The sequence below is a fragment of the Argopecten irradians genome, chromosome 10, assembly GCF_041381155.1.
Source record: "Argopecten irradians isolate NY chromosome 10, Ai_NY, whole genome shotgun sequence".
NCBI classification, from domain to species: Eukaryota; Metazoa; Mollusca; class Bivalvia; order Pectinida; family Pectinidae; genus Argopecten; species Argopecten irradians.
The window spans coordinates 32,527,475-32,552,782 of record NC_091143.1 but is presented as its reverse complement, the minus strand read 5'-3'; the positions used below and the strand labels follow the sequence as shown (position 1 = coordinate 32,552,782).

The window sequence follows — 25,308 nt, the reverse complement described above, 5'->3', positions numbered from 1 at the left end:
ATGCATGAAAAGCGTACGCTATCTTCAGATTGATTTTCGATTATCAATGTATATCTGTTTCATTATTTAGATCCCTAGATCCCTTCACACAAAAATAAAAAGCAAAGAATGCATATCTTAATGTGGATCCTAATAATATTACATACCGACAGATGATGTAGTATAATAAGAAAAAAGATATAGTGTATAGTGAAAAAAACCTATATTAGATTTTAAGTTTTGCTGTTGACAAAATTCGTTCGTTGGTGTCCAGACTATATGTATATAGATACATGAAACTTATTTAAAAAATGGGCGAGAATTTTATTCCGTCATCTTGAATTTTTATATTGATGCATAGTCAGTACATGTATATGTGATTTTTGCTGTAAATGAGGGAAATTTCAATATTCGGTGGGCATCTTAAATGCTATCTTGAATAGATGAGATCTTCACAACTACCTACATGTTGAACATCTTAGTATTATTTATATACCAATTGATAATAAGCATGTGTTAGTATTATTTATATACCAATTGATAATAAGCATGTGTTAGTATTTTGATAATAAGCATGTGTTAGTATTATTTATATACCAATTGATAATAAGCATGTGTTAGTATTATTTATATACCAATTGATAATAAGCATGTGTTAGTAATTATTTATATACCAATTGATAATAAGCATGTGTTAGTATTATTTATATACCAATTGATAATAAGCATGTGTTAGTATTATTTATATACCAATTGATAATAAGCATGTGTTAGTATTATTTATATACCAATTGATAATAAGCATGTGTTAGTATTATTTATATACCAATTGATAATAAGCATGTGTTAGTATTATTTATATACCAATTGATAATAAGCATGTGTTAGTATTATTTATATACCAATTGATAATAAGCATGTGTTAGTATTATTTATATACCAATTGATAATAAGCATGTGTTAGTATTATTTATATACCAATTGATAATAAGCATGTGTTAGTATTATTTATATACCAATTGATAATAAGCATGTGTTAGTATTATTTATATACCAATTGATAATAAGCATGTGTTAGTATTATTTATATACCAATTGATAATAAGCATGTGTTAGTATTATTTATATACCAATTGATAATAAGCATGTGTTAGTATTATTTATATACCAATTGATAATAAGCATGTGTTAGTATTATTTATATACCAATTGATAATAAGCATGTGTTAGTATTATTTATATACCAATTGATAATAAGCATGTGTTAGTATTATTTATATACCAATTGATAATAAGCATGTGTTAGTATTATTTATATACCAATTGATAATAACATTTAGATTATTTATTACAATGATAAAAGCATGATGTTTACAATGGAAAACGAGCAATATGATATGAAAAATATAACAGAATCACACATTGTACATTGTTCCATTAACATCTCAAATCAAGTGTTATCAATGGTCTGTATACACTAACCTAACCACTTACGGTATATGTTCTGTTCGGTATCTGTGTATCGAACAGGTTTATATCCATCACGAATGTATTGAACTGGAGCTTTATAATGAAATTAGGAGTATTTCTTTATATTTCAATTTTGCTTGTTACGAGCATTTTCATTGGCTTAAAATTTACTTTATCAGCCAATAAAGGAAAAAAATGGCGTCGCCGTTTGTAACGTTGCTTCTGATTGGCTGGGATGACGGCGTAATGATTTCATAGACAAAAGAGTCCCAAAATGTATTTTGAATATTGAAGAGATTATATTTAGTAAATTGAATTATAAGGATTAATTTGAATAGATTTTTTATGTTATGGAGATATAACACAAAAATCTGAGTGTACTCTCATCATAAACCGCGAAGCACTGAGTACACTCAGATTTTTGTGTTATATCTCCATAACATAAAAAAATCTATTCAAGTTAATCATTAAACAATTAAATCTAGTTCATTATCGGTAGAGTTTTCAGGCTCTGGATCGTTTTATATCATTTGATAATGATTTGTAAAACAAGTCATCCTCAAATTTTATAGGACAGGTGTATCGTGTAGAAATATTACGACACGCAACTTCTATAAGGGATTTTCAGCCTATTCAGAATACTCCTGGGGCGACCAATCAGCGGGTTATAAAACACTACTGCGTCTCACAGAAGATGGAAACTTTACCTCGTTACAGTCCTATAAGGAGTTACCTTCCCCTATTCGATATGATAAACTTTTTACAGTTTTAACACAATTACACTACAATAACTAACATACAGAGTTACACCAACACTTTTCGGGCATTGTGTATTTAGTGGCACATTTATGCTTTGGATTAGAGCTCTGAGATGACGGCGTAATGATTTCATAGACAAAAGAGTCCCAAAATGTATTTTGAATATTGAAGAGATTATATTTAGTAAATTGAATTATAAGGATTAATTTGAATAGATTTTTTATGTTATGGAGATATAACACAAAAATCTGAGTGTACTCTCATCATAAACCGCTTCGCGGTTTATTTAGAGTACACTCAGATTTTTGTGTTATATCTCCATAACATAAAAAAATCTATTCAAGTTAATCATTAAACAATTAAATCTAGTTCATTATCGGTAGAGTTTTCAGGCTCTGGATCGTTTTATATCATTTGATAATGATTTGTAAAACAAGTCATCCTCAAATTGTTATAGGACAGGTGTATCGTGATCAGTAGAAATATTACGACACGCAACTTCTATAAGGGAAGTTTCAGCCTATTCAGAATACTCCTGGGTGACCAATCAGGGTTATAACACTAACTGCGTCTCACAGAAGATGGAAACTTTACCTCGTTACAGTCCTATAGGAATACCTCCCTATCATATGATAAACTTGTTACAGTTAACACAATTACACTACAATAACTGCATCAGAGTTACACCAACACTTTCGGCATTGTGTATTTAGTGGCAGACTATGATCATCGTTTGAAGATGCTCCACCGCTGACAAATGGTATTTTTTCACTATCAAAAAAAGAAGCAGACGATTTAGTATTTTTCTTTAGTTACAAAAGTTACTAACGTTACACCATTACCACCACTGTAATGTTTGAGCTTCTAATTTTATATTAAGTTAAAGATATTTTTTTTAAAAATAATTGCATCCCGAAAAAAATCCGTGACAAGTACGGATGGTCCATGCACCAAAGGCAAAATAAATTATTTTATATTATTTTTTGTGTTAATTATATATATATGTTATTGGTTAAATACCAATTATTGTTCAAATGATGAATATCATTTATGCTCTGTCGGCGGTGGAGCATCTTTAAGGTATACAGTAGTTACGCTACTAGTCAAAAGTACCCCCCCCGTACCTTGAATATCAGATCTCTACAAGAAAATAAAAGTACATCTTGGATAGGACAGGATGTGTGAAATTAAGCATCGGAAACGTTGTATTAGAAATGACAAAATCTCTCCCTCGAATCCCGGCCTCACTTTGATCCGTTATTTATGAACGTTCCCGACAAAAAGCAAATGGCTGTTTTAAAAATAATTAGATTACATCCACACTATGGCAATCCAAAGTGCATTGTTCGTGATGTGTTTAATGGGAACTTCCTAAAACGTTTGGAGTAAATTGAGATAATAATTAAAGGAAGTTTTCTAACATTGTGTTAGACTGTGTTTCCGTGAGAAAAAGACATCAAATGTCTTGGATAGTGGTTGGATTCCGTGGTAACGGATCAGGACTATTGCAATAATTTTCCTTTTATGTTAAATACATATAACATTCTAATTCTCGATTTTCACTGTTGTGTCATTGTGTTACGTATTGTTAAAATATCTAATAAATATAGATATATACACATAATAATTGATACAAATACAAAATTATAAAAATGTTAAAATATCTCAAATTGTTTGATTTCAGACATTGTTGGGTACGATTTATTGTAGAAAATGTTAACAGTATGCAATGATTATATAGAGTTATCAATGTGATAAATAATGAATGACACATGGTAGGCCTTTCGGCTTCTAGAGTGATCTAGAATGATAGCGCCATTATCAGAGGATATATCAGCAATATCACATGCAGCATCCCCATATACGTGACAACGATTTTGATAGCATGTCAACATGTAATTCGTTTTGATTATTTGAATACTTTAGTATTTTCATTTATTTCCTCTCATGCATTTAAACGTTTATAAAATGTAACGTCTGTGTACACGTAGGGAGCTATTAACTGAGATATGTTCGAACATATGGGACACTTTAATTAGGTTTTGATGTATTTCAGGAGGCCTTTTAAGAGGTTTGTAAGAGCACATTATACAGATCTACTGACTTGATTTTAAATTATTTACAAATGATAATGGATATGACATGTGATGTTTATACCCAGTATATTCCTGATTTCGATCAAAATTAAACAAAATGCATCTTGGCCGCATAAATCTATCATATGTCCATAATTATAAATTGGAGATGAGCTGCAGATATTTTTGGAATGATCAAATATTAATAAAACCCATTAAAATGCCATTCAACAAGGGGAATCCTAAATAAGTTTGTACTTTTGTATCATATTTCAAAAGTGTTTTGTATGTAAAAAGTCAGTATTCAAAATATAATGATCGATCGTTATTTACCTTTTACTTATTTTGGCAATATATTATACAATCTGTGGTGCAGATATAACGGGCGTTTATTCAAATATACTGAGGTTAAGGTGGGGTTGCAAAATCTACCAACGCTCCGTTTTTTTTCCAAATTTTGCAGTGTTAAAGTTATAGGTACATTGCTACTTTAATCTATGTCGCATCTTTAAAAAGGGCATAAAGGGCATGAAAGTGAAAACATAATATTCAGCATACCTCCTAACCTCTATATATGCTAATTTTCACTGATGTCTGACATCATTTGAATTTCAGCCAATCAGTGGCATCGGTTTTGTTACCATGGCAACCGATGTTTTCAAAGGTGTTACCATGATATTTAGCATCCTAAATTATTTCTCTACACTAAATTTCACTTCAATTGGACTCTGGAATCATAAACCTGAAATGAATAGCTAGGTAAACTAACAAAGAAGTTACCCTTTGCTACATGCAATCTCTGTTTACAAGTCGCTCAAAAACTATTTTCCCGGATTTCAAAACTAATTTACACACAGACAGAAAATGTCATGAGAGTATTTTAATGATGGGTAAACTTGTGGACAAAACCCATAACAGTATGAAATGAGATGACAAAGAGCAATGCTTCCATTTAGTTCTTTTCCAAAAGTGCTACACTGTAATTTTTCGTAAAAATATTATATCAAACAAATGCATGCATGGACGGACGGACGGACGGACGGACAGACGCACGCACGCATGCACGCACGCACGCACGCATGCACGCACGCACGCACGCACGCACTACGTATGTATGTACGTCTGTAAACCAACAAATCATTTGTATCTACGGTTTTTTTTTATCGTCTACTCCTTGCTTTAAATTAGCAGTAAAAGCTCGCTCCAGTTCTGCCTAATGGATAATACAATACAATTTACCAACCGACATGCCGAGTTGAAAGATTTAATGAGACATTTTATCTGAGAGCAAATACTCGATTTTCTCTATATCATTCATCGATTTCTGCCTAATGCGTGATAACAACAAAGGATTTCTGTTGTATCGAGCCAGATATCTTTATTTTGTGGATGTGATTCTGATGTTATTTAACCCCTATCTAGCTAATAGAGCTGGTCTGTGAGCTATGTATTTAGAAGGCCATGTGACTACAGTGCCACATACTGGTTATTGACAATTTCTGAGAAAGAACGTGACACATGAGTTATATATTTATCTATAAGACCGCAGAATTTGATTTAGATATACTACAGCGAGTGTGATTTACAGGTGCAGCACTACATCAGCACTTTGGTTATAGTTGTAAACCTTTGCTGGAGATTAGGTGTAGTGTGTGTTAGAACGTCGATAATAATTTTAACACTATAGTGTCGAATTAATAGCTAATATGATGAAGCCTGTTCTCGTAAAATGATAAAAATGGTTATTGTCTACTTAACTGAATCCTTAAAAGTGTCAATTAATCCATAATCACAAAACATTTGATAATTTTAACATACATGGTCTTGTGAATCGATTATCTTTCACATACTTCTCGCGTTGTAACCATTACCTATTTGTAACTATGTGTAGATTTGATGTATTCTGTGTGAGGGGATGGTCACTTCGTTGCGTTCCAACTTTACCTACTTATTGTGCTATTATTTAAGAATTCTTACATTGAAGTAAGTTACATACCGTTCACATAATGTCCTTAGCTTGCCGAACCTCGTGCGGGTTGAATCTTTGTAACGTACAGTAATACGCGGTTATAAAAAACCTCTAGGGACCAACAAAACCACTTCGTTATAACCATAGTTCGTTATACACATTGCAGATATTTTTTAATAACACTGACGGGTATGAGAATCCCTACGTTATAACCATGAATTCGTTATAAACGTGTTTTACTTATGTACAAATAATCACTGTTTCATATGTTTCTGTTGGGTTCTAAACAGAAAAACAACAACAAACGGTTAAGCTTTGTATCTATTGACTGTAAAATCGTATTGTTATCTGCATTGTATGTTATTTGCATCACTCGTATCTAGATAGGGTTAGATAATTGTGGCACTGTGAAATGATCAAATTAATACCAAATTGAATTGCTCAGGGTGGATATTTTAATATTAATTAGTAAAGCCATCCTAAGATATGCTCTATATTGAATTTAAATATAAAAACATAACTGACACAAAGTATACCTTGATATTAAGTCATATTATTTGAACTAAGTAAAATATATGTATAACATTGCGGACTATTTAGAAGGCAGTATTGGCAGCTTAGTGCTTAAGGTTTATTTCGGGGTGCAATTAATTATTTCAAATACTTTTTATATTAAAGTACAATAATCTTATTTAATTTCAACATTTTCAACTTTTTAATAGTGGTAATAGTGTAAGTAATTATAAGCTACTTTTGTTCCGGAATAAAATACAAATTGATCTGCTTCTGTTTTTTATATGAAAAAATACAAAAACCGAGATAATGACACCCTACGTATATGATATGTGTGCTTGTATTCAAGTGGTTACCCCCAATCTAAATTTTTATATGTGATGTATATTATTAGTAAGCGTTTGTATTTCTGTTAGCGATGGAGGACAGAGATTTAAACTTCGAGACGTGAGTTTATAATACAACAAAACTTAAGTTACTTTGTATCACATAACTACAGCAAATCTACATTTTGAAAAATTTCAACATCTTAGTGTGTTGTTGCGAAAATAGGGGATGGCCATTTGGTGCCGCTGGCCTCGAAATCTGATCATGATGTCACTGATACCATAACGTCACAATGTGTGTCCTACCCGGCGATCTAGGTTTAATTGCACTATTGACATATCCAAATATATATCACACTCATTGGATATCACAAAATTATGTGATGAAATCGTATTTCCGTATTCTCTTATTATCATTGACCAATTCCAAACACCACGGCAAAAAATATCGATCAACCCCATCATTATTATATCATTTTCCAAATTACGTCATACTGTTCTTTGATCAGAGTCCATTACCGCTGTAACTACATGTATTATTATGACAAGGTCTTTTGTTTAATATTAAATTTCGTCCGTGTCACCAATATGGTATTCTTTTAACATGATAAGGAGCCGTATCGCTACTTCAAACGGCACGTTCCACTATCGGTATCAACGCCACAACAAGTTACTCACCCAAGGTTTAATTACTACCATCATTTACTGATGTGGTGCATTCATCCACAAATAATGTCATCACGATACATCGACTCCACAATGTTTTTATTACTCTTATGCTTCAATGACGTAAGAATAATTCATACAGAAAGTTTCTGTAGTTCTAGCAGAATGTTATTCTAAGTGTTACGAAATGAGTTCCTTTGATTTTCTGTTTTTTTGTACCTAACTGTAATTGTACTCATTTAAGAAACACTTGCTGTATAAGTCCAGTACCCGATCCTGTGCTAAATACATGGAGTATATTTTATACTTTTTTTGCATCTATTACATTACAGAATAACGTAAAAAGTGAAATGTGGCAGCTACAGTCTCCAATAAAATACATGTTGAGCACTGTCGACAGATAGGCGTGTAAATAATTCCATTTCTCGTTAACATGTTCCATTGAAGAGTTGATGCACATTACAAACAAGAGCTGTCTTGTACCAATTCGTCTTTGAATGAGTCACAAACGAGACATATCGGCAGCAATTCAGAATGTTACACTTGTTTTGCTGTCACTCTCACTGGCTAATTTACGATGAGCACACGAATAAAGCTCACGTGGCAGTCTTATTAGGATTATCATTGTCATTTTGTTAGACAATTATTTTCCGGAAAACCTTTGTACTACACCCTACTGGTGTCTTTAAGCATTGTTAGACATTAGGATCTGTGTTTTGATAGCATGCATGTGCAGTCGAGTTTTCCCTTGAATGTTGTTTGAATTATTGTGTACGCACACTGTAATGGCGGATTAGTTGGTGGTGAATGTATATAGCCATAAGCCATCTCCCTCAGATAAGTAAATCAAAGCGAACATTGAAACACTTAAGTAGATTTGTGTCTTTTCTCCTGAATCTTGACCAAATATTCAAAGAATCAATGTATCTAAGATGTTTGCGGAGAGTTTACGAACGGTACTCGGCAGATGGACATCGGACCGCAGTTAGTTGACCGCGACCTTTTCAATCTAAGAACTTCCGGGTTATGTAAGGTCGTGATGTAACGGGTTTGATGGATGATGTAGCAATGACCTCTGCAGTGTTAAGGTTAACGCTCCTGACCCAGAGGGGAAGCGATTAAATGTTAACATCATTTTAACTGTTTCACTGGACATTGTCATCTTTGAAAGGCAAATGTTGAAAATTTCAGCGACCATTGCAAATTGTAATGCACTAAAAGGTTGTCCTTTTCAATGCCAATTTAACACAATACTATAATAAGGAAAGAATAATATCGGACACATGTGTACTGAATGATCTTATCAAACACAGTCGCGATGGTATATCAATGTTCAATCACGCAGTTGATCAGCTACATTGTATCATTCTATATCACTAACAGGCATCGCAAAGCAGAGCTGATTGGATAACAATAGACAAAAGGTTTGCTGCATGATTGCATCTGTTGAATCTGATCATATATAACTCACTTCCGGTTCTTTGTTGTGACGTCACCCTGCTTACCGTGTCCATTCACTGGGAAAATCAATTAGACCTAAAAGGATATGGTAGTTGTGGAGAATCGGCTGTCCGAAACAGTTACGAGGAGACGGAACGGAAACTGCAACAAAGCATTCATGATATGGTGATTACCTCTCGATGGAAACAAATGTTTTCCACTTTCTATGATAGCAATTATTATCAGAGAATCAAAATATTACAAATAATTACGAGCAAGTTTGCCTCGTTGATGTACGAAGCTATATAAATATTCTACAATTATGGACCTTTGCTGGGTTAATATAGTGTTATATTACCCTGATAAAACTAAATGATGATCAAAGGCGTAGTTCTTTGTCATTATTTTGCATTCGTAAGATATTTTCTAAAAAAAAAAAGCCTTCTAAAAGGCTGTATAGAAAAAATCAATATCTAACAGGCACATGTTAAACGCTGCATCTCTTCATATTTCTAACATATATGTGTTTATTATGTGTATCATATCTTACCATTATTTTGAGGTTTATTCAAAGATATGTGAACAATATTTAGACGTGAGTAGAAAACAACCTTATGCTAAGCGGTATCGAAGATTTACTGCGAAAATACCTGATACGCACGCTATTAACTGTATAACGCGCACAAATGTCAGCGCCCCCCTGGGACTAGTAAATCGACTTCTTTATTGTGCTAAGAAGTTCAGAGAGCCGGGTTTTTTTTGTTTTTTTTTTTGCAAAGAAATAAATGTTTATTACCATTTGATTTAATGCTACATTGGAATAGAAGTAGTGGACGGATCAATAGGCACGGAATGAGTACTCTGATTTGTTAGGAGGAGACATTTTCTTCTACTCGATCTATATTACAACATTCCATCAGGCCCTTTATAAAGTGGAGATATGAAATAGTCGGCGATTGATGACATATCTTGACGGCCATTTTGTTGCCACATACAATCAGAAGCTAATGGACACACGAACAACCTCAGCGGGATATTTATCAGTGGTAACAATACATCATCATCAGCCAAGGAAACGCTGGCCATTAGCTGTCACGGGGATGGTTGTATTAACGGGGCACGACTAATCAGACCACTACTGTTATCATGGCTGGGCTTGCTATACTCCTTTCCCCGTCATATCTACACCATAACGTTATCTTTTGTATATCCCCAGACATATCACAAATTTTCACGAATCAATAACGATATTAACAGTCCATCCGTAGGCAAAATAAACATATTTGTTAACTACTTTCACTGATAATAATGGCATTCGTCAACCATATTATTGTACTCTAGTGTGCACTTTGTGGAAATAGACTTTCCGGAACCATAATAATATATCAGATAAACTGTGTCACGTTAATGCAGAACAGAGATAAAAAATGTCTGATTTGAGGACTGGCCAAAGATAACGTATTCCTGGTGTTAATGGAAGGACAGAAATATCACTGGTGTGTGTGTAACAAACAATCGTAACAGGACAGAAATGTCATTGGTGTGTGTAACAGGACAGAAATGTCACTGGTGTGTGTATAACAGACAGAAATGTCACTGTGTGTGTGTAACAGGACAGAAATGTCACTGTGTGTGTGTAACAGGACAGAAATGTCACTGGTGTGTGTAACAGAAGAATTCACTGGTGTGTGTAACAGGACAGAAATGTCACTGGTTGGTGTGTGTGGTGGACAATTGTAACAGGACAGAAATGTCACTGGTGTGTGTACCTTGAACAGGACAGAAATGTCACTGGTGTGTGTGATAACAGACAGAAATGTCACTGGTGTGTGTGTAACAGGACAGAAATGTCACTGGTGTGTGTGTAACAGGACAGAAATGTCACCCGGTGTGTGTGTAACAAACAATTGTAACAGGACAGAAATGTCACTGGTGTGTGTAACAGGACAGAAATGTCACTGGTGTGTGTGTAACAGGACAGAAATGTCACTGGTGTGTGTAACAGGACAGAAATGTCACTGGTGTGTGTAACAGGACAGAAATGTCACTGGTGTGTGTAAACAGGACAGAAATGTCACTGGTGTGTGTGTAACAGGACAGAAATGTCACTGGTGTGTGTAACAGGACAGAAATGTCACTGGTGTGTGTGTGTGTAACAGGACAGAAATGTCACTGGTGTGTGTGTAACAGGACAGAAATGTCACTGGTGTGTGTAACAGGACAGAAATGTCACTGGTGTGTGTAAACAGGACAGAAATGTCACTGGTGTGTGTGTAACAGGACAGAAATGTCACTGGTGTGTGTGTGTAACAGGACAGAAATGTCACTGGTGTGTGTGTAACAGGACAGAAATGTCACTGGTGTGTGTGTAACAGGACAGAAATGTCACTGGTGTGTGTGTAACAGGACAGAAATGTCACTGGTGTGTGTGTAACAGGACAGAAATGTCACTGGTGTGTGTGTAAACAGGACAGAACAGAAATGTCACTGTGTGTGTGTAACAGGACAGAAATGTCACCGTGTGTGTAACAGGACAGAAATGTCACTGGTGTGTGTGTGTGTGTAACAGGACAGAAATGTCACTGGTGTGTGTGTAACAGGACAGAAATGTCACTGGTGTGTGTGTAACAGGACAGAAATGTCACTGGTGTGTGTGTGTAACAGGACAGAAATGTCACTGGTGTGTGTGTAACAGGACAGAAATGTCACTGGTGTGTGTGTGTAACAGGACAGAAATGTCACTGGTGTGTGTGTAACAGGACAGAAATGTCACTGGTGTGTGTGTAACAGGACAGAAATGTCACTGGTGTGTGTAACAGGACAGAAATGTCACTGGTGTGTGTGTAACAGGACAGAAATGTCACTGGTGTGTGTGTAACAGGACAGAAATGTCACTGGTGTGTGTGTAACAGGACAGAAATGTCACTGGTGTGTGTGTGTTAACAGGACAGAAATGTCACTGGTGTGTGTAACAGGACGAATGTCACTGGTGTTGTGTAACAGGACATGTCACTGGTGTGTGTGTGTAACAGGACAGAAATGTCACTGGTGTGTGTGTAACAGAACAGAAATGTCACTGGTGTGTGTGTAACAGGACAGACATGTCACTGGTGTGTGTGTAACAGGACAGAAATGTCACTGGTGTGTGTGTAACAGGACAGAAATGTCACTGGTGTGTGTGTAACAGGACAGAAATGTCACTGGTGTGTGTGTAACAGGACAGAAATGTCACTGGTGTGTGTGTAACAGGACAGAAATGTCACTGGTGTGTGTGTAACAGGACAGAAATGTCACTGGTGTGTGTAACAGGACAGAATGTCACTGGTGTGTGTAACAGGACAGAAATGTCACTGGTGTGTGTGTAACAGGACAGAAATGTCACTGGTGTGTGTAACAGGACAGAAATGTCACTGGTGTGTGTAACAGGACAGAATGTCACTTGTGTGTGTAACAGGACAGAAATGTCACTGGTGTGTGTAACAGGACAGAAATGTCACTGGTGTGTGTAACAGGACAGAAATGTCACTGGTGTGTGTGTAACAGGACAGAAATGTCACTGGTGTGTGTGTAACAGGACAGAAATGTCACTTGTGTGTGTAACAGGACAGAAATGTCACTGGTGTGTGTAACAGGACAGAAATGTCACTGGTGTGTGTAACAGGACAGAAATGTCACTGGTGTGTGTGTAACAGGACAGAAATGTCACTGGTGTGTGTGTAACAGGACAGAAATGTCACTGGTGTGTGTAACAGGACAGAAATGTCACTGGTGTGTGTGTGACAGGACAGAAATTTCACTGGTTTGTGTTACAGGACAGAAATGTCACTGGTGTGTGTGTGTAACAGGACAGAAATGTCACTGGTGTGTGTGTGTAACAGGACAGAAATGTCACTGGTGTGTGTGTAACAGGACAGAAATGTCACTGGTGTGTGTGTAACAGGACAGAAATGTCACTGGTGTGTGTGTACAGGACAGAAATGTCACTGGTGTGTGTGTAACAGGACAGAAATGTCACTGGTGTGTGTGTAACAGGACAGAAATGTCACTGGTGTGTGTAACAGGACAGAAATGTCACTGGTGTGTGTTAACAGGACAGAAATGTCACTGGTGTGTGTACAGGACAGAAATGTCACTGGTGTGTGTGTACAGGACAGAAATGTCACTGGTGTGTGTGTAACAGGACAGAAATGTCACTGGTGTGTGTGTAACAGACAGAAATGTCACTGGTGTGTGTGTAACAGGACAGAAATGTCACTGGTGTGTGTAACAGGACAGAAATGTCACTGGTGTGTGTAACAGGACAGAAATGTCACTGGTGTGTGTTAACAGGACAGAAATGTCACTGGTGTGTGTGTAACAGGACAGAAATGTCACTGGTGTGTGTGTAACAGGACAGAAATGTCACTGGTGTGTGTAACAGGACAGAAATGTCACTGGTGTGTGTAACAGGACAGAAATGTCACTGGTGTGTGTAACAGGACAGAAATGTCACTGGTGTGTGTAACAGGACAGAAATGTCACTGGTGTGTGTAACAGGACAGAAATGTCACTGGTGTGTGTGTAACAGGACAGAAATGTCACTGGTGTGTGTAACAGGACAGAAATGTCACTGGTGTTTGTAACAGGACAGAAATGTCACTAGTATGTGTGTAACAGGACAGAAATGTCACCGGTGTGTATAACAGGACAGAAATGTCACTGGTGTGTGTGTGTGTGTAACAGGACAGAAATGCCACTGGTGTTTGTAACAGGACAGAAATGTCACTAGTGTGTGTGTAACAGGACAGAAATGTCACCGGTGTCTGTGTAACAGGACAGAAATGTCACTGGTGTGTGTGTAACAGGACAGAAATGTCACTGGTGTGTGTGTGTAACAGGACAGAAATGTCACTGGTGTGTGTGTGTAACAGGACAGAAATGTCACTGGTGTGTGTAACAGGACAGAAATGTCACTGGTGTGTGTGTAACAGGACAGAAATGTCACTGGTGTGTGTGTAATAGGACAGAAATGTCACTGGTGTGTGTAACAGGACAGAAATGTCACTGGTGTGTGTGTAACAGGACAGAAATGTCACTGGTGTGTGTGTAACAGGACAGAAATGTCACTGGTGTGTGTGTAACAAACAATGTAACAGGACAGAAATGTCACTGGTGTGTGTAACAGGACAGAAATGTCACTGGTGTGTGTAACAGGACAGAAATGTCACTGGTGTGTGTGTAACAGGACAGAAATGTCACTGGTGTGTGTGTAACAGGACAGAAATGTCACTGGTGTGTGTAACAGGACAGAAATGTCACTGGTGTGTGTGTAACAAACAATTGTAACAGGACAGAAATGTCACTGGTGTGTGTAACAGGACAGAAATGTCACTGGTGTGTGTGTAACAGGACAGAAATGTCACTGGTGTGTGTAACAGGACAGAAATGTCACTGGTGTGTGTGTAACAAACAATTGTAACAGGACAGAAATGTCACTGGTGTGTGTGTGTAACAGGACAGAAATGTCACTGGTGTGTGTAACAGGACAGAAATGTCACTGGTGTGTGTAACAGGACAGAAATGTCACTGGTGTGTGTGTAACAGGACAGAAATGTCACTGGTGTGTGTGTAACAGGACAGAAATGTCACTGGTGTGTGTGTAACAGGACAGAAATGTCACTGGTGTGTGTGTAACAGGACAGAAATGTCACTGGTGTGTGTGTAACAGGACAGAAATGTCACTGGTGTGTGTGTAACAGGACAGAAATGTCACTGGTGTGTGTGTGTAACAGGACAGAAATGTCACTGGTGTGTGTGTAACAGGACAGACATGTCACTGGTGTGTGTGTAACAGGACAGAAATGTCACTGGTGTGTGTGTGTAACAGGACAGAAATGTCACTGGTGTGTGTGTGTAACAGGACAGAAATGTCACTGGTGTGTGTAAACAGGACAGAAATGTCACTGGTGTGTGTGTAACAGGACAGAAATGTCACTGGTGTGTGTGTAACAGGACAGAAATGTCACTGGTGTGTGTGTAACAGGACAGAAATGTCACTGGTGTGTGTGTAACAGGACAGAAATGTCACTGGTGTGTGTGTAACAGGACAGAAATGTCACTGGTGTGTGTGAACAGGACAGAAATGTCACTGTGTGTGTGTAACAGGACAGAAATGTCACTGGTGTGTGTGTAACAGGACAGAAATGTCACTGGTGTGTGTGTAACAGGACAGAAATGTCACTGGTGTGTGTGTAACAGGACAGAATGTCACCTGGTGTGTAGAACTGGACAGAAATGTCACTGGTGTGTGTCTAACAGAACAGAAATGTCACTGGTGTGTGTGTAACAGGACAGAAATGTCAACTGGTGTGTGTAACAGGACAGAAATGTCACTGGTGTGTGTGTACAGGACAGAAATGTCACTGGTTGTGTGTGTAACAGGACAGAAATGTCACTGGTGTGTGTGTAACAGGACAGACATGTCACTGGTGTGTGTAACAGGACAGACATGTCACTGGTGTGTGTAACAGGACAGAAATGTCACTGGTGTGTGTAACAGGACAGAAATGTCACTGGTGTGTGTAACAGGACAGAAATGTCACTGGTGTGTGTGTAACAGGACAGAAATGTCACTGGTGTGTGTGTAAACAGGACAGAAATGTCACTGGTGTGTGTGTAACAGGACAGAAATGTCACTGGTGTGTGTTAACAGGAACAGAAATGTCACTGGTGTGTTGTGTAACAGGACAGAAATGTCACTGGTGTGTGTGTAATAGGACAGAAATGTCACTGGTGTGTGTAACAGGACAGAAATGTCACTGGTGTGTGTAACAGGACAGAAATGTCACTGGTGTGTGTAACAGGACAGAAATGTCACTGGTGTGTGTAACAGGACAGAAATGTCACTGGTGTGTGTGTAACAGGACAGAAATGTCACTGGTGTTGTACAGAAAATGTCACTGGTGTGTGTGTAACAGGACAGAAATGTCACCAGTGTGTGTGTAACAGGACAGAAATGTCACTGGTGTGTGTGTAACAGGACAGACATGTCACTGGTGTGTGTGTAACAGGACAGAAATGTCACTAGTGTGTGTGTGTAACAGGACAGATATGTCACTTGTCAGTTACAGGACAGAAATGACACTGGTGTGTTTAACAGGAAAGACATGTCACTGGTGTGTGTGTACTCGGACGGACATGTCACTGGTATGTGTATAACAGGAGAGAAATGTCACTGGTTTGTGTGTAACAGGACAGACATTTCACTGGCGTGTAACAGGATAGAAATGTCACTGGTGTGTGTGTACTCGGACGGACATGTCACTGGTATGTGTGTAACATGACAGACATGTCACTGTTGCGTGTAACAGGACATACATGTCACTGGTATGTGTGTAACCGGACGGACATGTCACTGGTGTGTGTGTACTTGGACGGACATGTCACTGGTATGTGTGTAAAAGACAGACATGTCACTGGTATGTGTGTAACCGGACGGACATGTCACTGACAAGTGACATACCAGTATGTGTATACCGGGACAGAAATGTCACTGATGTGTGTAACAGGAGAGAAATGTCACTGGTGTATGTGTGTAACAGGACAGACATGTTTAAACGGGGTAAAATGGTCAAGGTAACTTTGCATGTTTTTAGTGTTTATGTATGGTATTTTTATGTACTAGTTAAAGATGTTAAGACTCCTGCTATAGTTCCATTTTATTGCAACCAAATCATTATTATATAATTATATTTTAATCCTTCGAAACCATCAGCGCATACCTTCTGCAGCCATTTGGCTCGTTTCTGAAGGGTTGTTGAAATAAGTGTTCATTGGACGTTCAATGGGATGTAACTCGTTGTAACACCAAGTCAGGTCCTTTAGTGTAGTTACTCCCCTTATCATATAACTCCGGCAGTAACAGTAGAAACTCGGTAGGGCAATATTGATCGTACATTTACAATGCACACATTCTTCATAGTGATATAAATAAGTATTATAATATCGGCAGCTATTGCATGTTCCATGCATCATTCTTTTGATCATATTTAAATTAATTAAATATGTTCTAGGAATCTTATGGATATCATAAATGACGCTAAATAAACATATGAAGCATATACTATATCCACAATTTTGCCAAAGCCACAAGATTTATGATACTAGAACAGGCCACTACCAATGTTCCAAAAACATTCTATTACATAATCGGTGAAGGTTAGTCCAGTTGGATTAAACATCTGATTTTAACATAACGTTACCAAATGAATAATACTGGTGAGTACTTTTTGATCATTTTAGAACGTTAATTCTATAATCCGACTCTAGTACATCCGGGTCTCAGATGCTATAAGGATATAATCAGAGACGTATTCATACAAAATGTAATACCTACTATAAACTGACGGAGAAAGGTTTCCAAGATATAACTTATCGGATATTGTTTTCTATTGCCATAGTGTGTGGTCCATGAACTGGCATTGTTTTACACAAGACGGCGTCCAGTTTCTAGAAATCAGAAAATAAGATTTGGTGTTACATTATCCTTCAGGAAAATGGTCCTTCAGGAAAATCGTCCTTCAGAGTGACAATGAATAGTAAAGATGTTTTTACTAGTGCTTCGTTATTATTTCAATTATTAATTTTACATGCCATAAACTGGATGTTATGAAATTTGTCATTAAAATTAGTGTTGTTTATCTTCATGGCAAGATTAAGGCTCATCTGTCGATTATTTACTGTAATGTATTTCTTCATATGATTCTGTAAATCCTTGCGTTTAGTTTGCAATTAGCTGTAATATTGTAGCTCAAAAGACTTTTTGACAGAAAATGGTGTCGTCTCTAGAACTATAATTGGTGCCTATTAATGCAAATGGAACAAAGTAATGGTTATGCAAACCATTATCAAAACGTTTGTATGTATTTTATCTAATTTGTTTTATATCGCTTAGTAGGCAATAACATTGAATATTATTTTCATATGAAGGCCTTTCTGAACGGAATTTATACTGCAAGTCTACAAATTATGAATTTGACGTCTTGCGAGCGGTACGGTAGATATTAAAATGGTAGTAATGTTTGTTTTGGACAAAACTATTATGTAAATGCTTGTATACGCATTAAATATTTGAAAACCTACAAATAAGTTTAGAAAATTGAGTGATGATTCGGAGGCACTGCTCCACTAGGTCACATAGGGACCAATTCGTACGCGGCCATGTGCTCCAAATTCTATTCACGAGTAAACTGAAATGAACAACTTTTTTCTGGAAAGCCACGTGGTTTTTTTATACTATTTTGTATCTACTATTACCTTATGTTGGACGCTATTTTTGTGTATTGTAATAACTATTTAGTTATCAATAACACTATTATATACAACCTAACCAAGGCGAATTTGGTATCAACGTCTAAAACATGACCATTCCCACGTTACTTAAGCTGATATGAAAACATCCATCTTATAAAATCACAATTGCTGTGCTTTCTTAAAGATTAAATCCTCTGCATTAAACTAACCCTAAGATGGTATAAGCAAATCCCTCAAATCAAATAATTAAGCATCATTCTCAATATTGTTTGGGTTTATGAAATCACAGACAAAAATAAGGAAGGCGATTACTCATAGATATTGTGCATGGTTGTAGCGCTTGGTTGTAGCGCTTTTGAAATTGTCAGCGAAAATGTTCTTCGTGTATTAGGTCATAATACTCGACGCAGAATTCTTCCAGGCAATACAAATAAAACCTTAGGCTTCAAACAACTTGTCATTGTATCTTATGTCAACATATGCCAAAGCTTTGCGGAAACGTATTTCATATTGCGGTCTATTGCAATATCAAGTTTGTCGGCGAAAACGTTCTGTATGTATAACGTCATAAAACTCGACGGAAAAGTCTTTCGGTCTTTGGGGAAATATTCTCAATCAGCTAACCAGTAGAAATGAGTGTAACATATGAAATTAGATGATGTTTTTAAATTCGACATGAAATTCGACATAGCATTTATATTCAATACACATAGCAAGACAAGCGGAAACTGACTCATTTCATATTGCGCTGTGTCGACGAATTTCTGGCATATTATTAAATATGTAGACTGTAGGCTTCATATCACGCTAGTTACTACATGTAGGCTAACTTTGAAATCTGCCTAAATATATATATAAACCTTGATCGTTCCAGTATTCCCAATTCCATACCATACATTATGCACATCTCTATTCTCCTTCGGCATTGTTTGTTTCATATCACTCCACATTCTGATATGCTGAACAATATTCTAATGGAAACAAAACTTAATATACTGGTACGTATTGATCTTGTCGTGCTTTGCTTTAACTCTTGTTGTCTTTAACACGCATGACTGCTCTAATGTTCCTTTAAATGTCTAAGCGTGCCAGCATTGTCCTAATCTTGGACAAGTATGGCCATACCATTATGGATGACTTTTGTCACTGACAGGAAACGCGTCACCGTGATGTTCAGAGACTATAAAATGTCCGGACTACATGTATCTCCTGTAGCATAAAGTGGCTGGCGCCTAGACGGACATTCGTCTTTTAATCACGCGGAATATCTGGCATCCTTATACTATTGTTGGCATAGGCTACAATGACAAATTGGCTGGCTCCAACTTATATGTAATTAGTCTTGCTCTACGGCCGTTCTCTGGCCGTTACGTATTGCAATGTCCCGGACAATTACTGATACGACAAAAACAGGGTTTATACTGGGAAAACCCCAGGAACTTATAACTCAAACTATTTAGTCGTCGCTAATGGCACCTTCATGGTTTATTGATAACTTACATAAGGTAAACGTGACATCCCACAGGAAGCATCCGTATCTTATTCAATGCAATGAGTGAACATTATTAAGCGATGCTTGCATTACATACGGATCTCAATCTTCCCCTACGGGTTTATATACTGAGTAGTCTAACATACAGTAATGCATATATTGATGAGCTAGTTGTTCGATGAAATAGAAAGATTGATGAGGACACGTGCATGTGTAAGACATTAAACCTGCATGATATACTCAATATAGGTGATCGCGCACTAACTACCGAGGGGAAACCGACATTACTCCCACACCTCGGCACGCCATCTACCGGCAATCAACAGCGTGAACGACAACAACGATAGAATCAGCAGTTTATCTGATGCTTGTTCTACTGGTTACGATGACTCCGGGGTCACGGTGTCACCGAGGTGTGTACTTCAGGTATCAGATATTGTACTGGAACACTCGGATACATATTTCCTCTACAAACTACATCTCTAGGTGGTGCATAGGTATTGCATGCGATGATGATCGCATCTATACTAGTATTTATGTCGGAGAAACTTTAACATTATTAAAAACGAGCGTTTCATCAGGATTACTAATGATATAGTTTACGCATATTTTGTTTTCCTTTTGATTGGGGTCCATTACACGAAATGTAAATATATTAAACGATAACTCTTTAGTTCTTTTAATAAGTGTTATTTAGAAATAATGAAAATGCACACAGAGGTTAACAATTACAAAAACCATCAAACAACAGCAACAACGACAATTGATTAATGATTTGAATGAGAAATTTGTTTTCTAATGCAAACATATTATAATCATGTAATCATGCAAATAAAACACCAATTTAAGCCCTACTATAGCTTCTGGAGGCGTACCCTTGAATATGATCAATTAATCAATCATGTAGCATTATAAGAAGTAGGAGAAAATGTGTCACTGTGTCAGTGCTGGTTAAGGCGCGATTTAAACGAGTTCTGCAATTCGGATGTTAAACCGGTGTTTGGTTACTTTTAGTCTGAATACTGGATTCACGATCTTTTTAGAATGACCTTTGTAAAGGTGATGGAAGACATCGTAAACAATTTATTTTTGCTGACTTTATCAATATTGTTGATAATCTTGAAAATTGAATGATGGCAGAGATGCATATTCCATATTAGGACGAAATAGGGACCTGTAGAAGTTAAGGAACACTCTTGTGTCGATGTAGGGAAAGCTTTTGAAGACCAGAACAGTTAATTTGTTAGCTTTTAAAACACAGTTGAAGGCGTGCTCACTAAATTTCATTTTCTTATCAAAAGTTACGGCAAGATCTTTTTTGGATTAAGTTTTGGTGATTTTACTTTTTGACCTTCGTTTTCGATGTTATACATGTACTTATTTGTGTTGTTCTTGTAGTCACCAATACACAGGTGTTTACACCACTTTGGGTTAAATTGCATGTTCCAGGTCTCGGTCCATTTGCAAATGTACTCAACATCTTTCTGTAGATCCTCTTTGTCATCATTGTTGCTTACTCCTTTTAATAATTTCGCGTCGTCAGCAAACATTTTATTACATGTACGGTTTGCACTACTTCCGGAATATTGTCACGAAAATTAAAAATGATATTGGCCCTAAAATTTTCACCTGAGGGACACCGCTTATGACATTACTTATGTAGGTAGAAGAGTTCACCGTCAATACATACCTGCTGCTTCATTCCAACGAGAAAGTTTTTGATCCACTGTAAAACATTTCCTCTGATACCACCTTATTCCAATTTTAGAAGTAACCTTTTTTGAGGGACCCTGACGAAAGTTTTACTAAAATCGAGGTATATGATGTCGAGGTTTTGCCCTCGTCTATTTTATTGGAAATGTAAACTGTGACCTTATTGAGTTGGTTTCATGAAGCCATGCTGGTGATTTGAAAATAAACCGTTTGATCTCCATGAGTGAGGATTTCATTTTTCAGAATTCGTTTAAGAATTTTGCACGGGATCGGCATTAGACTTATTGCACGGTAATTATCTGTTTTAAGTCTAGAACCATTTTTGTGACTTGGTGTTACATGAACAACCTTCCAATCTGACGGTAGTGTTCCTTCTTCTTTTGATTTCTTGAATATTATTTCTAGCGGCTCAATCAGTTCATAAGATGCTTCTGCAATCAGTTTTGGATAATATATGTCTGGACCGAATGATTTGTTTGGATTCAGTTTCAAGATTGCTGGTTTGATTTTTTTCTTTAGTTATGATGACTTTTTACAAAGCAGAATTGAAGTTTCTTGTAGTGAAAGTGGGTAGGTCTACGTCTGGATCAACTTTGAAAACACTAGAGAAGTATTCATTAAACATATTGGCCTTGTCTCTGCTGTCACTCCGTCACTCCATCTTTTCCCACTCGAATCCTCCAATTCCCCTACAGATTGTCTTGTTTTGGTTTTTGACAGTATATATTTCCAGAACTGTTTTAGATTGTCTTTTATGTGATTGGCTAGATTACGTTCAAAGTGATATTTAGACACTCTAATGCCTTGTTCCTGATATTTGTCATTAAATAGTCACCTCTACATCGTGGATGTGAAAACCTAGTAGTTTCTTATGGATGTTATTAATAAACATATGAGTTCCATTGATCAATATGGAGATGGTTCATTTGATGGTTCGGTTTGTAGATATTTGCATATCGTTATTTCAGATATAAGCCATACGAATAGTTGATACCTAAAGTGATACATGTTACAGCCTGCTGCAGAAGACAAACTCAAATCAATTTTATTTCTGTAAGCAAGAAACAAAGGGAAGGAGAAATAAAGGAAGAACCAGTTGACGCGTCAAAATTTCGAAAAAGACTGTCAGGTTATTTGGGTAGATTGAGTTACAAAATATGGGGTTTGAAGTTGTGGCTAGAGTGTGCTGACTAGATCAGACATAGAAAAAGTTTTCTACTGAACTAACCTACACGTTGTAGCATTTACGACGTTGTTTCTTAGTATCGAACACACTTTTCATAGATAAATATTTCTGTATACACACAGTGTATGCTCGTAGTTATTTTAACAATGTATTAATGTATAAGACAAAGTTCATTTTCCCTGGAATAAATCGACCGATCAAACTGCATCATGTAAACGTTTTACAGAGTAAGAGGAGACATATTGATTAAAAGCTTTTGTTCCAAAACAGCATTCTCTTTGTATAATAGACAATATTGATGCAATTTAAACCTAGCATATGAGAATTGCAAACATGATCCTAGGAACTCAATGCACATAGACATTCATAAATGCTTTTAGTATAGCGTATACAGGCTGTGACAATCCTTCAGAGATCCTATCTGTCCCCATATAGATGAGTAGTAGATCCATGCTTCTGATTGGACAAATCAAATAGTCACATTGTATCAGCCTACTTTTCGTTCATGGCTTTGATGTCAGTGTATATAAGTGCTTCAATTCTACCTTATTGTTCTTGGTGCTGGTACTCTTATACTATGTAACTTTACGTTGAGACGTAACTCTCTCATGAAAACTGTGGGCTAAATTCAACACATTACTTGTTATTGGGCGACACTAGAAGATAAAGATGACAATTCTATAGATCCATTGAAATGATACGAGGAAATCGGATGTCATCGTCATCTATGAAGTAAGAGGCAACATTTATCCAAACCATATACTACTATACAGAATGTATGGTGTAGCTTCAGATCATAAGTGTGTCAACTCAAATCCTCTGACGAGGGCTAGAATCTGGGTTAGCGGGCGGTCCTCTGGTACCGCGGGAGTACTTTCTAACCCTCACCGCGGACAGTTTGGAGACACAAACATTGCTGAGGCAGGCAATTAGATCTCTACAAGGCAAAGACATGTCCCTATACTATTGGTGATGACGTTGTAGGGCACTTCGAAATAAAAATCGAAACTCTGCTGTTTGGTGGTGTGTGCGTGTAAGGGCCACTAGTGCTGCAGTATACACCTGTCCTCGTCGCCGTGCTTTCTGGCACTGTTTTAATGAAAATTCTATTGATTCGTCAGCCATGTTTAATCATGCGAGCGCTGCCAGTATCCCCCAAGCGTGACATGTACTAGAAGACAGCAGACTACGTATGAAGTCTATAGTAAATTCTACTGGAATTAGCACGTCAGGATAGTTGGAATATGTGTACACTATCGTCTTAAGATGGTGTTGTGTTTCCATGGTTACATGCATATTGAAAAAAATCACACGGGAGACTTTATTTATAGTAAATTTCCTAAAGCATGTCTGCTAATGTAAGGGTTATAGATAACGGATGGTTAATGGTATCTGCTTGGAAAACTGATGGACAACCGCCCTAGTTCTGTAATTAATAGCATTCCGAGGAATTGATATCTGACATTTGGTTTATATGTGGATCTGATTCAGTGTTCAATACGCCAGGATGGATCTCTCTAGGATTATGGACATTCTTCCTTCCTTTGAGGTTGTATACATCTTGTTTATCATAGCTCATAACATGGAAATACGGGTAGCATTGTGCTAGCATTCCTAATATATATATGTGTGTTTTTTTACATTATATATCTTTATTTTCAACGAGCATGTAGTGGTTAATTTTATTCAAAAATATTTTATATTCTATATCAATGATTCTATGTTGATTGGTCTTAAAAAATAGCATTAATCAATATATCAACATTTTGTAAAAATAATACCATAGACTTAAAATGTATTGAGAAATACTTACATTGTAGCTCTCGTAGACCTCGTAAATATAATTATAATTCTATTATTTCTTTTTTTGTATTTCTGCAGTTATCGATATAATGTATAGCAGTATTGAGTTGTGCGTGATAAGTAAAAATCTAGTTGCGTATTCTACATGAATCAATAGAGAACTTGTTACTATAGTGAGGTGCTGGACAGATTCTATACTACCTAGTTTACATTGCCGCTTTTCCTTCCGATCTTACTTAACAACAAAAGCCTATTGACATTTAGTATTGATTGTGAATGTCGTAAAGCCTATCGTCCCTGGCACCTCTTTCACTATCTGGCAGCTGTGTGAATACGTAGTTACCTCCCCTGCATCCGGGTGCGTTCGTTTACGGTGCGCCAATAGTAGTAAATTAATATGATTTAAAATCTCATTTGCTTTAAACGACTATGTAAATAACTATCATTAGACGGTATTGATCCCTACACACAATGATGTAGTTATATTTAGGTCTAATAAAGAACATACAGAGCAGCATCCCCATCTATCAGCGTGACGGGCTATGAATATTTTAAGCTCTAACCGACACACAAGCGTTCACTTTCCACACACACAAATCGGTCGTAACATTGCGGTCGATCCCGTT

At 36.8% G+C, this 25,308-nt stretch overlaps 1 protein-coding gene across 2 annotated transcripts in view; it reads left to right on the top strand.

Annotated features, from left to right (window-relative positions):
• LOC138333673 (ankyrin repeat and death domain-containing protein 1A-like) overlaps nucleotides 1-25,308 on the top strand; it is a 62,252-nt gene that overhangs the window by 3,521 nt on the left and 33,423 nt on the right. The window contains exon 1 of one of the 2 annotated variants that reach the window (XM_069282201.1): nucleotides 24,064-24,428. The exons of the other annotated variant lie outside the window; for it this stretch is intronic. Coding sequence (XP_069138302.1) covers nucleotides 24,387-24,428 — 42 coding nt within the window. The 5' untranslated portion in view covers nucleotides 24,064-24,386. Of the gene's footprint in view, nucleotides 1-24,063; nucleotides 24,429-25,308 lie in introns of those variants that run through there. 2 annotated transcript variants of the gene reach the window in all.